Source organism: Pelmatolapia mariae, linkage group LG12, assembly GCF_036321145.2.
Source record: "Pelmatolapia mariae isolate MD_Pm_ZW linkage group LG12, Pm_UMD_F_2, whole genome shotgun sequence".
Lineage (NCBI taxonomy): Eukaryota > Metazoa > Chordata > Actinopteri > Cichliformes > Cichlidae > Pelmatolapia > Pelmatolapia mariae.
This window is the reverse complement of record NC_086237.1, coordinates 32,649,058-32,665,788: the sequence shown is the minus strand read 5'-3', so window position 1 is coordinate 32,665,788 and position 16,731 is coordinate 32,649,058. Positions and strand designations below refer to the sequence as shown.

The following is a 16,731-nucleotide window of genomic DNA, read 5'->3' as shown; positions in this document are numbered from 1 at the left end:
GTAAATCGCCGCTTGATTAATCCATTTGGTTGACTTGTTTTGGAAAACCCGACCGTAAACAAGGAGCGAATATCACACCGGAAACGAAGCGCTCTACAGGAGTTTCCCCACCGGAAGTAGCATATGCTAAGGCGCACATAGTCTATTTGTACATTTTCTGGGTGACTGTTGGGCAAACAACAATCTGCTTCTACAATACCTCCCACATTATTTAAAAAAAACAAAACAAACCCACAGGGCACAGCTGTCAAGGATAGATGATTTAATTATCAAAATTGTAACTAAAGTACAATTCCCTGAAGAAATAATGAGTGATACACACTGACAGTTGAGGTACAAGCCATTTCATCCTCTTCTTTTCATTACATTTGGAAAATGTTCTCTGGTTTATTCATAGCAGTGTTCTGAAAACCTTTCAAAGATATCCCCACATTACAGTCCTACTAGCTGGATTTTGTCTAAGAACAATGAATAGGGAAAATTATACTAACAATGCGATTTGACAACCGAAAACGGTGATATAAAATAGCAAAAGGAAGATACCGGAAAAATCATTTAAGAAGAGCAAAGACAAAACACTGAAGGCAGTCTTATTCCCCATCAAAAACATATTTCAATCTTTTACCGTCATGTTACTCAAGGAACTGTCTTTTGATTTCTTAGAATTCCTCTTCGGCGTTCCGACACCTGGAGGTCTTGAGCTGTTTGAGGCGCTCGATGCACTCCTCCACACTGTGCTCGCCGTGGACTTTGTTGTCTCGGGTGCGTACGTTCACTGTGTTGCTTGTCTTCTCCTTCTCTCCCACCACTTTCCAAACAGGGAAACATGCAAAGACAAAAAGGGAGAGAAGGAAAATCAATATCTAGATGGTCAGTGAGAAAGCGATAAGGACAGGAATAACAGACATGACTGCAACAAACATGTGCTGCCACTGACCCAGGATGAAGTTATACTGCGCCAACTGTGCATTTCTGATCTTTTTGTTCAGGGTGCAGCCGGGGTCGAGATCCACGTCAGTCATGAGGCCGCTGCTATGGAATTCCTGCTTGACCTGCCACATTAATGAGAGAAACAACCAACAGGAATGTTTTGGAAATTAATTCATTTGCTTACAAGAAAACGTCTGTAGATATTACACATTTTAGTCTGAACAGAATAAAGATCATATTACAGAAACCATTACAATCACAGTGGACTGTGGGGCTGTTCTCTTTTCCCATTACATTACATTCCCATTACAATATTGGGACTATAGACCACCTTTACAAATATGTTCAGCACCAACAAAAAATGTTCAGAAGAAAAATCCATTAGTATTTATGAACTAACATCCTAATTAAATAGAGCATTGCTTTCATTTTTATTTTAATTTTAAATAAAACATTGCGTGACAGCTTCACGAAAACCTGCATGACTTGGTTCAGAAATATTAAAAAATTCTATACTTAAAAGCTGAGACAACAAAGTAGGCTGAATTTCGGCAAAGCACGCAGTAGTATAATAGACAGAACTAATGATCCTTAAATACTGCAGTACTGAATGACTCCAGTCTGTGATAACATACAGTGATCCAACCAATAGCCACAATATCAATGTAAAGGCTTTAAAATCTGCATAAAGTTAAATTAAAGTGCTCAACAGCCTGAGGGTGCTGTTTGTAATGTCCTTTAAATGTAAATACGGAAGTAGCCAAGGTCAGTTCTTACTTTCTCAGCATACTCTTCACAGGTTGGTCCCACGGGTACAACCATCACTTGACGAGGAGAGAGCCACAGAGGCCTGAAACAGAGGAGGACATATTTGCATTTAGCTGATTATTAAAAAACAGGCCAGAAACCCGCCCGTCTGCCAGAAACCCATGTAAAAAAATGTCACCCCCCACTGAGCTGTCATGCTTCCATTTCTAGCCCATTAATCAAGAAATCATGCGAACAGTCTGAAAGAACAGCAATAAACCAAAAATGTCAAAATCAAGAATGGTGCTACTTCACAAATCAACCTTTTTAAACTGATTGTTTACAAACCATTTGCCCCCGTAGTTTTCAGTGAGAATAGCGATCATCCTCTCTACTGATCCCAGGATTGCTCTGTGGATGATCACAGGTCTCTTCTTGTCGTCACCATCATGGCTACAAAAGTAGTCGGAAAGGAAAAAAAAAAATTACATAGAGTGAAAATTTCCCCTCAGCAAACACAACCATCTATACAGGACGAAAATCAGACTTATGTTTGTTTTAAGTGAGGGACTTACACAAAGCAATCAATAGAAAATGATGGAGGGCCAATTAACACACAGGTGAGGACAGCATATGCTATCTAGAGTGTCATTTATATTGTGATGTCACTTTATTCACCCCCCCCAAGACAGAAATAAAACATCTACATTCATTTTCATGCACTCACTGCCCTTTTGTGAAAGATGGCACTCAGTGCAACAAGATGATGTTTAAAACTCAAACTCCAACTGCCAGCTTCTACTAATACTTTCAATTATGCTTTACAGGTTAATTATTTACCAAGGTGAATTTTCAAGGCAACAGATCATTTAATTAGCGACTGACAAACATCACCTAATGTAATTCAAACAGTTTATGAAGTGATGCAACAACAGTGAAAAAATGACCAATTAAAGACAGTTTGAAAAAACTACAATATGACCTGAATCGTGAGATGTATAATAATAGGTGAGACTTGCATAACTGGTAAAATTTCCCTAAAATGGCATTAATGGAAAACAGTACGCATTACTGTATACGTGAGTACGATCATATTGTACACATGAACTATGGTAATAAGTGAAAATCACATTTATAGGTCACAGACTGACATTGCCAGTCGCATGAAGCTCTGAATTTTCTGTCACTTCTGAGCTCATCACCTGTGACAGCTGTAATTCTTGGCTGTTCCTTCCTGCTGTACAGACAATGACAGAAGCTGTTTGAGGTGTTCTCAGACTGAGGCAAAGTAAAAGTACTACTATTTTGTTATTGCTAGAAATATCATTTATTATTGTTAGAAAAAGACTAGGGGGAGCTCTGCTTCTAGACTTTATACATTTTAAGCACTATAAAGAGAAACAGATAATTGCAATGGTGGTGCTCCTCTTTTGTTGGTCTTGCACTTATAAGCTTTATTACTGGGTATTGTCATAAATCTGTAATGAAGACATAATTTTGTAATTATTTTTGGCAGACATGTTAACTGTCTCCAAGTCGGGGTGTTTTATTTACATATTAAGAATATTACTCATCGCTATTTGGTTACTGGATTTCCTGCGTTCTCACTGACACTTTAGCTTATCCCATAAGCCATAAATTTAATTCCCCAACATATAAAACTTGTCGTTACCTGACAAATGTGAGGTTAAAGCGGATCGGGAGCTGGAAATCAAGCTGAATAGTAGCGCACTGATGGTATCGACCAATGGCATCCTTGATCTGAATGTCAATCTGCAGACAAAACACTTGTGATCAAAAGCGACCCTTCTGCAGTTTCACAGTTTAGCTACATCATTAGTGCAGCGCACAGCTCACCTTGGGTCCGTAGAAAGCTCCGTCACCTGGGTTTAGAACCCATTTCTCTCCGAATTCATTCAAGCTATTCTCCAGTTGCTGTAAATACAAACAATAACTGCTTTGTTACCATGTCAGTTTCTGACAAACGTGCAGGTAAACAGAGGTGTTAAGCAAGGCTCCTCCTTTAGACCTGACCTTTTCTTCATCTGGAACTAATCACTGAACTGAGAAATGCTAACGTCTCAATAATATTTTATGGTTGCTTGTGGGAATTAACGAGCTGAGGGAAATATGCAGCAGTTCTCTTCCAAGCACGATGCCAAGTTCCCCAGTCACTTTTGTGTGTATAATTTTCCACCTTTGTGTGGCACACATTAATCATTAAAAGTCAGTGCTGCATTTAAAAAGAGTGCTTTCCTCAGATGACAGGTTAAGTAAGACAGCTGTTCAACTTGCAGGCTGATATTTTTTATGGCTTTTATTTCTATTCTAAGAACTGTGACTAACTGTTAATTAGAAAAAGATAGCGGCAGCCCATAATTAACATGTGCAGTCAGTAAGATACAGTACATTTAATTTTTATACTGTAGCATTTGAATTATATTTGTAGTGTGCTACTTATCAGCAAACTACATAGTCTTTAAAACTTTAATAGTAACTGTAACCAATCAATTTATTGATAATGAAATAGCCTAAAAATAACTTCCATCAGTAATGCTTTTCTCCCAGCAGACAAAAGATATGCTTGAAAATTAAATTAAAAAAGGAAGGACTGAGAACTGAATGATGACACCAGTGACTGTAAAAAGGGAGCAGAAAGGAAAAGGAACTCTTTCAGGTTTATACAATACCGATAAATTGAAAAACAGAAGGGCAGACAGAGCCAGTAATAAAGAGTAAGTATGCTTTTCTCTTCTTCTACCCTGCTATTATGTTCTATCTATTCAAGGATGAGTGTAGCTACAGTTCATGGTAATTTATCAGTGCCTGAGAACAAAAATGTAAACCATTTTTTCTAGCGGCTCATGGGTTTAAAACATTTGAACATTTTCCGCTATAAAAACAGAGGATGTATCTTGAACCTCCACCAAGAAGACTGCACTAGATTATAATGACAAACCCGCCACCACAAAAAACAAAACAATCATGATAAAAAAAAAATCAAAAAAAAAATCAATGAAGTGGTGACAACAAGGTACAAAATGTATCAGCTTATTCTGCCAGATGACAGTTTCCAACAGAGTAAAAAAAAACAAACAAAAAAAACCACTTAGAGGAAAACATAATTGAACATCTTTGTGGCATGAATCGAGTGTGGCAATGAGCAGATGAAATAGTTATCTGACTGCTGAAATAAAATACCTCTACAATCAGATAAAGAGAAGAGTAAAGGCTGTGTGAAAGTTAATTCAACACATGCTTTACATCAGTCAAACTTTTTCAACCATTCAAAGGCAGCCAGCAAAGGTTTGCCAGACAAATAAACACTTTATGTCCTTCATGGACTAGTGCTGCCGGAACAACAATGCAGTATATATGTGGCATTTAGTAACTGTCATTTAACAGTGGCTCTACAGATTCATCTCCTACAATTCAAGTTGTCCCAGCAGAAATGCTTGATGTCATTCATGAAAAGCTGCAATGCTGTTACCCACAACACCGAGCAATAAAGCCTAATTATGACTCAGTCCAACTCACTTCTATTATTTGTTTATGCTTGTTTAAAAGACAAGCTGAGCAAATTAGAGCCGAACTACAGATGTAAAATACAGAACTTGTGAACTTGATTTGGCAGCAAAAGCAGACAGTTAAAGCAACAATACGTAGACGGTTTCAAAGCGTAAAAAACTCCCCCCCCCCCTTTCTTCAGACATGACTGCAAGTCCACAAAAAAAACTCATTAAAATATAAATGTACTTAGGGTCTGCAAGTCTCACTTCTTCATTCGCTGTCAGTGGAGTGGCTCTAGAATTTCCATCTTAACAATATCTCACATCAGAATCTTAATGTTCCAGTGAGACACTGACTGAGCGTTTTCTTATTTTCTATATGTAGTGAAGCAAGAGGCCTTTTGAATACCTTCTCTGCTTGGTCCCAGACCTCTGGGTCTCCCAGGAACTTCTCTGGTCTCGTGGAAAGGTTGAGTTTAAAAGTGAAGCCAAAGACATCATAAACAGTCCGCAGGAAGTCCAGGCATCCCTTGATCTCCGACTCAATCTGAGGTCAGTGATAAAAGAAAGAAAACAAAAAAAGCAATAGTGTTTGCATCATCCATCTGGACATGGCTACAAATGTAATTTCTGCTGCTGATTTCATGTTTGTTTGTGTTAGGATATCTAGAGAATGAAACCTAATTATTTTGTTTGATAAGATGCTCAACTTTTGGTTTATTTAAAAATAACAACAAAATTTCATCATAATTTAAAAAAAATAAATAAATGATGAGTGAGTGCTTTGAAGGTGAAGGACTAAACACAATAAGAATAACTGAAAGGAAAATGATTGCTTTCTTTTCTTACTAGATGTAAACCATGTGCTGAAGTCACTGATTATCAATTTAATGCCAAATGCAACATAAGAGCATATCCCCTGCAGTCTGTTTTACATGATTGTAGATACTGGGAAAAAGCCAAACCAGAACAACAACAAAAACAAAACCACACCACCACAAACAGCAACAAAAAACAAACAAACAAAAACGAGTACAAGCAGTGCTTTCCAGCTGCTGCAATGAAAGAGAAAAATTAAAAATGAAATAATTTGTGCACAAGTGCAATCAAAATAATTAAACATCCAATCCAGTGCCTTCACGGGTAAAGAGAAAATTAATCAGTGTGATCACGGCTGCTGTAATAAGACTTATGAACCGAAAAATTAAGAAACTTTTTTGGTCTTTCCAAATATTATTTGTTTGCAGCAGTTATAACTGTGCTGTTCTTTGGAAATGTATTAAAAATTAAAAAGATTTTTAGAAAGTATTTCAGTAATAAATGTGACTTGAAATATTACACTGGTATGAATGGTATCCTTTTCTAAAGAATAATGAAATAATTTAGTATTTCAGTCAAATAACACCGAACATGGCCATGCTTTAAAGGAGGGAACAAAAGTTGATATAGCAGAGTCAGGGGTATTGTCTTTTTTACCTTCATTTTCTTTTTTGTTAAAAGAAACCCAACTGCTGACAGTTCAGGAGGGGTGTATGCGACACTCACAGATTTATTACTTTTCTTCAGTCTCAACTGAAGGCTTCGCACTCAACCAGTAACAACTGCCTTTAAAGTGAACCAATCATCCATTGAGAGCCTGCACAAAAGCCCAGTATTGCGTAAATATCCATTATATTGAAGTAGGATGCAAAGCTACTCTACTAATCGGAAATTAGCATCCTACGTATCCTTTAAATAATTTTTTCGCCTCACATACCTAGTGGGAAACGCCAAGACTGTAAACAGATTTTTAAGTGTAAAACAATTCTTACTGGTCTCATCGGGCTCATATAAAGCCAAAATGTGTGTTGTACACATTTCAATGCACATCTCACCTGGTCCATGGAGCAGAAGATGTGAGCATCGTCCTGCTGGAAGCGGCGGACACGGGTGAGGCCAGTCAGAGCTCCTGACAGCTCGTTCCTGTGCAGGACACCAAAGTCGGCCATGCGAAAAGGCAGCTCTCTCCAGGAGCGAGGCCGGTGATCAAACATCAAACTGGTGCCAAACAAAACAAACATATGTATAAAATACACAAAGATGCAACTGCCAACTTCTACCTAGAGTAATCACAATACCTAAAAATTGCTCTGCTGTGAAAACCTGAGTGTAATATTTGATTTAACAGATATATTTAACACTTTGAAGATCAATTTTGATTACAGTGTGATTTTCAGAGAGGTCACCTTTGTGGACAGCCAAAAGACTGAACGAGTGGAAAGAGATAAAAGATGTGAATACAAATAACTGCAGTCTGCTTCTTTGCACTGCAATGCAGCAGCGAGTGTCCTAGGCCAACAACTGAAAACACAGCAAACATTGAGCTGAACTGGCTGACAAGCATTTTCTTTTGTGACAGCAGTCTGAGTTAATTAGACGGTTATGGACATATATGTAATACACAGCTCTTCCTTCAACAAGCAGTTACTTCTGATTACAAGTATTAAAAAAATAAATATTTCACACTACAGGCAACACTTGCTACACTGTGCATGAAAAGGAGTGTTTTTCTTTTCCTCATTCTTTTGTAGTTGCCCTTTAAAACTAAAATTATACTTGACAACAACTCTGATTGTGAGGAAACAGAAGTCTCACCAGTGTCCAGGGCAGTTCATGGGCTTGAGAGCGAAGATCTCCTTTTCAACCTCGAAGGAGAACATGTTCTCGCTGTAGTGCTGCCAATGCCCAGATGTCTCCCAGAGTTTGCTGTTGTAGATATTGGGAGTCACAACCTCCTGGAAGCCCCTCTTCCTGTACTCACTCTGGCAATGAACGTGACAGTGTTTTCTCACAAAGTGTTCCAAAAAGCTCAGCTTCATAATTCTGTGTATTCATCACCTCTACAAACAACTGGCTGAAGTGGTTTCTGTCAACACCTGGAGACTCTCTAATAAGGGACGTATGCATAAATAAAATGGTAAACAACTCTGCAAGCAAACACTGGGACATGTTTATACTGCTGCATATTTGCATTCTCCTGTTTGTTCATATATTATGAAGAGTTTGGGGAAAAACTGAAATAAGGGTATTCACTTTTGTATTGCTTTAATTCACCTTGAGCTGATTGGTTTGTTCAAATCAGAAAGACAGATGATACTATAAAATAATCTGTCATTTATTTTAACTCTTGATATCTGCTGATGTTTTCGGTGTTTTGTTGTTTGTAAAAGCAGAACGCAGAACCATTTTTTTGTTTTCTGAACAAAACAAATCTCATTACTCCAAATCTGCTCAGTCAGAAATCTATTTAAGTGAAATTGCCTTGAATGTGTTTTCTATTATGACTGCACTGACTGGAAACCCAGGAAAATAAATGCTTTGAAAAAGATTGACTTTTATGTGTCTGTATAATAGAACAGGTGTAAATAAAGCTTTCCTTTAATGCTGTCAGTGTTTCAATATATTTTAAATAAGTGTTGGATAATAATAAGCTCTTCTGAGATTCATAAGTGAATTTGTGTGTCAGAAGGTAAACATCACAGTGAGCAATGCTTTTCTATTACCTGGCCAAAACAATATTTTATTAAATAAGCATAAATTGGACGTGCCAGCTTCCATTTACAACATTACTGTTGTGGAAAGAAAACATGAATTATTTTCCTATTCATTTGCCCTTTGCTTAAGACACTGATTTAATGCTGTATTATCAAAACATTACCAATCCCTTTTTAGTTCTCTGTATTAAAGTATATGACACATGGCTTAAATTGGACCGTTTTTTTCTTGTGTGCATTATAAAGCTATTTTCATCATCGCAGAACTTCTTCCTGCAAAAGTAAACTTTCTGCCTAATAACCTCTCTTTTTCTACATCTCCAAGCTTAGTGTTAGATCACAGTAATTATCAGTGGGTCTGACAACTCAGCCTTACTCTGATGAACTCAATCAGGGTGTTGTAGACGAAGGCTCCCTTAGGCAGGAAAAAGCAGCTCCCTGGACTCAGGTCATGGAAGAAGAATAGGTCCTGCTCCTGAATGTATAAATAAAACAGGGTTTGTTAGAGACAGAAAATTTTAAAAAGCCATCAAACAAGTCAAACTGGTTTCAATTTGAAGACACCTCATGACATACTTAAGCTTTAAATAGGGTTTGTCTAGGTATGTGCCCTTTTCCACGCCTTCATTACACTGAAAATATGGCTACAACACCCTACACTCTGGGCTGACTATTATGGGTTTTCTTCCAATAAGCAGCAAACTAAAATCTGCTTTATGGATATATTTCAGTCATGCTATATTAATGTCAGTATGTAACAATCAGTTTATGAGCTTACCAAACAATTCACTAAATAAAACTTATTTAAAAAATAGGTATTACACATGCTATTAACCGATTTAAAGATCATACATGTATTCACACTGTTCAAAAACTAGTTTGAGTACTTTATTCTGTACATTTCAAATTTTCTTTCAATTGCAATACCAAGAGACTGAGAACACTGAAACCTGTGAGAGACCATTTTCCTAACTCACAGCTCATTTACATTTCAATTCTTACCCGGCCCAGTTTGCGGTGATCTCTGTTCTTGGCCTCCTCCTGAAACTTTTCCCAGTCTTTAAGCATTTTGGGGTCAGGAAAGGAGATTCCATAGATCCTCTGGAGGGTTTCCATGTCCGCCTTTCCCTCCCAGTATGTGGATGAATTCTAGCACACAAAAGGGAGTACGTAAGCTTTTTCATCATTCTTTTGGGTCCATCAAATCCCTTGGGGATAAAACAAAGGGTAACTCTGCTCTAAAAATAGGGACAAATGTGCTTACAGCCAGACATTCAGGACACAGACTCCAGTATTTTAAATCTCTCTTATATCCACATATATAGTTAACTGCAAGTTTGTTCAATAAATTTCCACGACTGATAGCAAAAAGTCTAACCTTGTGTATCTTGAGTGCCTTGATTTTTCCAGTGTGTCTCACATGAGGTCCCCGGCATAAATCAATTAAGGGACCACATCTGAAATGGAAAATATTGTAACTTTAGTTCACTTAGTCACCTGTTTTGTTCTATATTTAAAATAAATACTGACTAGGAGAACCAGATGTGTTTTGAATGTAGCACCGAAATGTCTACCCAGTCTGTGACAGAAAAAACTAAACACAGCATCTTTAACCAATTAAGTAGTGCAGTTGCAAATCAATATCTCTTTCAAAGATAAATAAATAATATATATACACATATCATAGTCACATTACGGTATTTTTAAAAAATTGTTTTGGATGATAGTTAAAGTCTGAGGCACCTGTAATAAAGTGCATCTGGTTTTTTTATTTGATTTGCTTGAGATTAACAAACAAACAAACAAACAAAAAAAGAATATATCACCAGGATACTATTACATTCACTGACCCACCTGTAGACTGTGGTAGTAGGAGTGGAGACTTTCTCATTCAGAATGCGGCACTTAAACTTGTTGTACTAGAAAAAACAAAAGATTATGTTTAAAAAAAAAAAATCATCAAATCAATTTAATTTTTTTTCCATATTCGTGTGCTGTTGTTTAAAGATACCTTGAACATTTCCAAGAGAGTTTCCTTCTTTATCTCGAGCCTCTCAAACGGCTGCTTCTCCTTGATGATTTTCTTGCACAAACTCTCCAGACAGGGGAAGTCATTGCTCGATACACCCCTGTCCAAAACATCAAGAAATCACACCAAGAACTGCACACCGAACACTTTCTCACTTAAAACCCCACATTAATATGCAAACTGCCTCCACTGCTAAATTTAGTCTGCCACGCTTTCCAAAGGGCAGCATGGATGTGACCAGATATTTAACCATGAGAACAGACTTTTGTCCAACAGAATAATTCTTAAGTCTTCGTAATACAGATAACCTCATCCAAGGATGGGCAACTACTTTAAAGTCCTCGGCTTTAGGGCTTACGCAATGTCAAAATATCCTTGTAAAAAAGAAAACAGTCTCCAAGAATGCCATTAGCATAAAATGGCTTCATTAAGGAGGTTGTAGAATTAATTAGACAGCACTGCTCAAGCTTTCCTGCAGCCTACAGCAGAGAGACGTGAATCCAAAAAGGTCAAGTTAAGAAGTTGTTTATGAGGAAAACTTGTTGAAATTTCTGAAGGTGTCTCAATCCCCCTTTCAAAGCTTCCCTTAAGTTGTTTCTCGTTGTTTAATTTGAATAGACTTGTTATTCCAACAGAAATATGTAGAAAGATGTTTTTCAGTCCCCACACATAGCCCCAGCTAGACAGCATTAGTGTAGTTACAATCTGTCTGTTTTGTGTTTGCTTCTGGTCTGAAGACAGTAAACCAGATTGACAGCTGCTAAGCCCTGAGGTACAGACCAAAAATATCACTGGATGCAGACTAACACCACTAATTAGACAGAAACTCTGAACTTAGAGCATACGAAACTCACTCATTGTTTTCTAGGAACATGTCATAGTAGAAGCCATTCTCAATTGGGGGACCGTAGCAGAGGCAGCCCCCATACACCTTTTCCATTGCTTCACCCATGATATGAGCACTGGAGTGCCAGTAAACCTAATGAAAATAAAGAAGTTTTGGCAAATTTAGAAAACAGGAGTATTCAAACCCTTTGTGTTACTAAGACTTTTAAGGGGAAATATCAAGGTTGTGACACTGAACAGATTCCTTGTTAAAGACAAAGAGCAGAGAAAAAGCTGACAATACAAAAGAATGAAGCCAGTATTATAAAACCAGTTTAAAAACAAGGAACTAGTGACACTGCTTATCAAATTCACACCAGGAACACCAGTCATTGAATTCTGAGGAAGCGCACAAAGGAGACCCAAAACAAAATGCACATTATAAATTAATACACTCAGAACTGAGGCTTTAACTGCATGCTTTGAAAACAAAACACCTGTGTAAAAAGAAAAAAAGAAGATTTTGCAAGTATATAAATATGGCTTTTACAAAGCAAAAGGTAACTGAAGCTTTGATGTTTAGCGAGCATGACACTGTGTGTATCCAGAAGATGTTGAGAATGAATTTCCAAAACTATGCTTCTAAACTATGTAGTACAAGCAGGGAGAGAAAAATAAAAAATAAAAATCTGACTTACAGCTTGAGCTTCCTCGTCATCAAACTTGAGCAACTGAAGGCTGCAGTCTTCTTCTAAAGGTCTGTCCAGGTCCCATACACTATTGTTTACTTTGGCAATCACCGTGTTGTCAGCAAGGCCTTGACTGAACACAAGACACAAATAGTCTACATCACAACAATGTACAGACACAGAAATAAAATGGCAAATGCCTGGACTTATGTAGCACAACACAATTTGCCTTTTATTTTCTCACACTCAGACATGTGGAGAGGGAGTTTGGGAATAGCTCTGCCATACCCTTGTGATTAGCAGAATTCCTGTTCTACCTTATTGAGAAATGGCCAACAAGAGAACAAAAACATCACATATTTTATCATTATATGGGTTAAGTCAGACAAATATGATGAAATGCAAACTTTTATATTAAATGACATACCACAAAAAGTACTGGGCCACCTACACAAAACTACAGAAGCTGCCATGAAAACCCAAGCTAGGAAGCTCCTGGTGATGATGTTAATTCCAGAGGAAGCTTTGGGCTCTGCAGTTACTGAATCAACAGTGTGTTGTTAACCTTTATGCACCTCAGCACTCTGTGACCCCAGTCTGTAACTTTACGTGCTCTGCCACTTAATGACACAGTTGATAGTCGAATATCTCAGAGGGAAGAAATTTCTTATTGCAACAGTATCACACTCAAATTTAATGAGCTAACTATAACATTTGTTTCCTCCCACAAATCTTTGTAAAGGCAGAGTGAAAACACATGAATGTAACAATTAAGAAGCATGCCTCAATATTTTTTGTAGAGTATAGTTAATGATCTAGTTAATATGTACACGTTTGTAGTATTATGAAAAGTAGGACTACAAGACTTAAGTTTCATTATATGTGGATTTCATTGGGTGGTTTCACTATGACTAGTAATGAGAAGTGTACTGCCAGTAAATCCTGATATTTACCCACCCTACATAGAACCAAATATTTTGTTTTACATTGAGAATTGATCATTCCAAATGTATTTATATCGGCCTTACAATGTGTGTTTTTACTGACAGGGATATACACTGTGTGCTAATAATGCCATTAACAGTGCAATTTAAAGAAAACTAATACTTAAATTACTTTTTAAGTCTTGGGGCTGAGACATTTGTTATCTATAAAAAGATTATGAAATGGGAAAAAAAAAAAAAACAATACCACCAAAAAAAACCCCCAAAACAAACCCCAAACACACGGTTAGCCTTTCCCCCCCCCCCCCCAATGATTGTTATGTAGCTGCCAAAATTTATGTTCATGTGTACCCCTTTTTACAATCACTTTACATTGGATGGTACTAAGGGATAACATTCCAACAAAACCAAAGCAAGTTTTGCTTTTTTACCCCATTATTTTCTTGTCTTCAGCAGACAGTCAAAAGTTGACAAGTGTGATTTCCAGCTGCTTCCAATTTTGCCTTTAGAGTTGTGAAGCCTTTAGAAACTAAAAATGATTACAGGAACAACAAAAAGGGGGTCATCTTTGAAAAATTACATTCTGTAGCACTGACCTGATGCCACAGGCCACCTTGTACGGCGTGGTCTTCCAGGACTCGGCCTCAACAACCTTTCCATCAGGCAGAGTAACCTTGATAGGTTTGCTATCCTTTGCAGCTCTTTCTGCCATCAAAGCATCATGCTCTGCTTTCAGCTTTGTGTACAAAGTAAGACGTTCCTCAATGTATTGAGGCTGTGGTGACAGCTGAAAAAAGTAAAATAACAGAGAGTAGATAAGCAAGCCTTTCATTGTCATTTCTTTTGTCTACTCATTGCAGTTTTAGTTGTATTTATTTTTTATGTAACAATCATCGTGTCTAATTTTATTTTAAGGAATCTGTGTTTTGAATAATGTCATTACAAAAAAACAAAAACAAACAAAAACAGCAACAACAAAAACAAAAACACAATCTTGAAGCCAATGGGTGGTTGCTTTGAGATGACACAGATCTACACAAGTACATGATTCATGTTCTTGAAAAACAAGATCTAATAATAGCAGAACAACATTACTTTCCTGACAATATAATAACTCACCTCAGCCCTGCCTCCAGAGTCTCCAGCAGCATTTTTACCCTTCTTCTTTCCTCCATCTTTACCACTTCCAGTTCCTTCCTGTACACATATCACACCATGTAATTATTTAACTTTTATAAAAAGAAACTAGGTGAAAAACATGTTTGTTGAAGGGTCTCATGGACAAAGTTTCCATGTAAATGTAAAAGGTACACTCCTACCAACTGCTCATTTAATAATAGTAACGAATGCAGATAATATTGGGCAAATTAAAAATGTATACATATCGGTTATTTTAAATACATCTTTCTTGTTGCTACTTTAGCATATTCAGTAAGATCAAAACATAACAAAACCTTGCACAGGATGCTGTGTTACAACTACTTAAAGCACTTGGGTGTGCCGATTTAGAAGGAGAACCCAAGCTAGTCATTAAATACCTTAAGCTGGTCTGACGTGTGTGAGCCTACCAACATAGAAAGAAATATTAAACTGTCGCAATTCTGAATATAGTCCGGCTTAAGCCTTGGTGTACGTGTACTGATTTGCTACATTAGCCAAACCAACTTAGCCAAAAAGACTTAACTAAATGTGCCGTGGTAAAGTTCATAACACAAACATGAAATAATGAACAATTTCGCTAGTTCCCTTAAGATAAACAAATTTCAGTAAAGCCAACACAAAAATCCCCATAAAAGCCAGCTAGCCGAAAAGTTCTTACTGAGTGGCTAAATGACAGCATGGTCCTAACGATAAGCTAGGCTAACTGCAAACCGCCTTACATGACTTAAAACATAGACTGAAGTCTCACCTTTTTGCCTTCGTCCACTTGTAATTCGCTCATTTTATCCACGACAGTCTTTTCAGCCATAAGAAGTTTAAAGCTATCCTACTTTAAATCGAAAGATAAAGTCTGAGGTATATGTACTGCAAGCGGTGCAAGGTGCCGGGTAAGGATTGATGACGTTGCCCGGATATTCTGATGCAAGCTTGCAGGCAGTGCTCTTGGGCGGTGCTTCCTGTGAGAGGAGGGTGATGTAACACGTGATAGTTCTTTCAAAGTTTGTGTCCATTAATTAAAAAGTCTAATGCCAAATCTCATTTTATGTATTTCAATAAGGAATTGCAATCACATATCACGATATCAAGCTAGATTTTTATTTATTTATTTATTTATTTTTAATGATTTTCGATTTCAGTTGTTCTTCTCCTGAACTGAAATGCACTTGGTCAGTGCACCTTGTATGAAGCATGTGATGTAGAAGCATCACAAACACACACACACACACACACACACGAAGACACGTTGTGATGAAGCCATTATGATCTGTCCTTTTTCGCATTTTATTAATGACTTACTGTAACCTTCACACTACCAGAATAGTCTATGTATATAATGTTGCATCAGGAAATTCTGACGCAACATTGTGCACTTGGTCTGTATGTAGATCTAAACAGGTAATATAAAAACACATAGATAGATTTGTAGATATAATGGGTATAATTGAGACTGCTCTTTTGCTCTTGTATGTCTTATTTATTCAACAACATAAAGTTGATGGTTCTTTATAAGATGACATCATTTGCTCTTCCTCAAACTGTTTTTCTAAAGTAAAGTACTTAAACAAAATGTCTGGCTCAAGGCATTTACACTAAGCTAAGTGTATACATAAGTCTGAAATACTTTCCAAAGAATAGAATTTATTTACATAAAAAAAACACATTGTGATGAGACTCTATTGTCACTGTGACTCTAGGAGTGATTGGTAAACTTTTTCACATGATCTCTCTTATTTCTGTAGTTGAAATTCATCTTAGGTTTTCAAGTGTGTGATGCACCACGCGCACACATTCCATTTATGGATTTACTGTAATTTCCATTTCCTTTAATTGTGTTTCAAGGATTTTAGAGTACTGGAATAAATGTATATTGTTGCATCAGAATATCCGAGAAATGATGACTTTTCACAGATACTCTGATGCAACATTGTAGGCAGAGACATAATGGGTTCTGCTCTTCTGCACTTTTATCTTTTGTATTCAATACAATAAAAATAAATTTTCAAGACAGGATGGTGATGTCATTTGTCCTTCTCCTGAACTATTTTCTTTTTTTTCTAACATAAAGCAGGGTGGATTCTTTGTAGAAAAAAACCCAGTTCAAAGCATTTACAATAGGTTTGTACATTTGTTATTTGAGCATACACACAAAATCATCAAAAAATGATTGTCCATAGAGTGGAATTTATTACCACAAAGGCATACTCTAATAAGGTCAATATGAACATTGTGAAATGTTTTCTTATGTTCTGACTGCAGGGATCAGTGTTTTAATGTGACCTTTCTAATTGCTATAGATATAAGCAAGTTTCAGATTTATTAATTTACTGTTATTTTTATTTCTCTAAATTGTGTCACAAGGCCTTC

The 16,731-nt window shown here is 36.9% G+C and overlaps 1 protein-coding gene across 1 annotated transcript; it reads right to left on the bottom strand.

Annotated features, from left to right (window-relative positions):
• Nucleotides 1-247: 247 nt before the first annotated feature.
• Nucleotides 248-15,264, bottom strand: tars1 (threonyl-tRNA synthetase 1). The gene is made up of 19 exons (XM_063489317.1): nt 15,116-15,264; nt 14,326-14,403; nt 13,803-13,993; nt 12,272-12,395; nt 11,603-11,727; nt 10,731-10,848; nt 10,574-10,638; nt 10,098-10,176; nt 9,722-9,868; nt 9,096-9,194; nt 7,821-7,987; nt 7,061-7,223; nt 5,596-5,733; nt 3,535-3,612; nt 3,350-3,450; nt 2,026-2,130; nt 1,708-1,780; nt 938-1,052; nt 248-808 (listed from the first exon to the last, which is right to left on the bottom strand). The coding sequence occupies exons 1-19, from the start codon at nt 15,173-15,175 to the stop codon at nt 660-662; spliced, it is 2,175 nt and encodes a 724-aa protein (XP_063345387.1). The 5' UTR covers nt 15,176-15,264; the 3' UTR covers nt 248-659.
• Nucleotides 15,265-16,731: the final 1,467 nt, after the last annotated feature.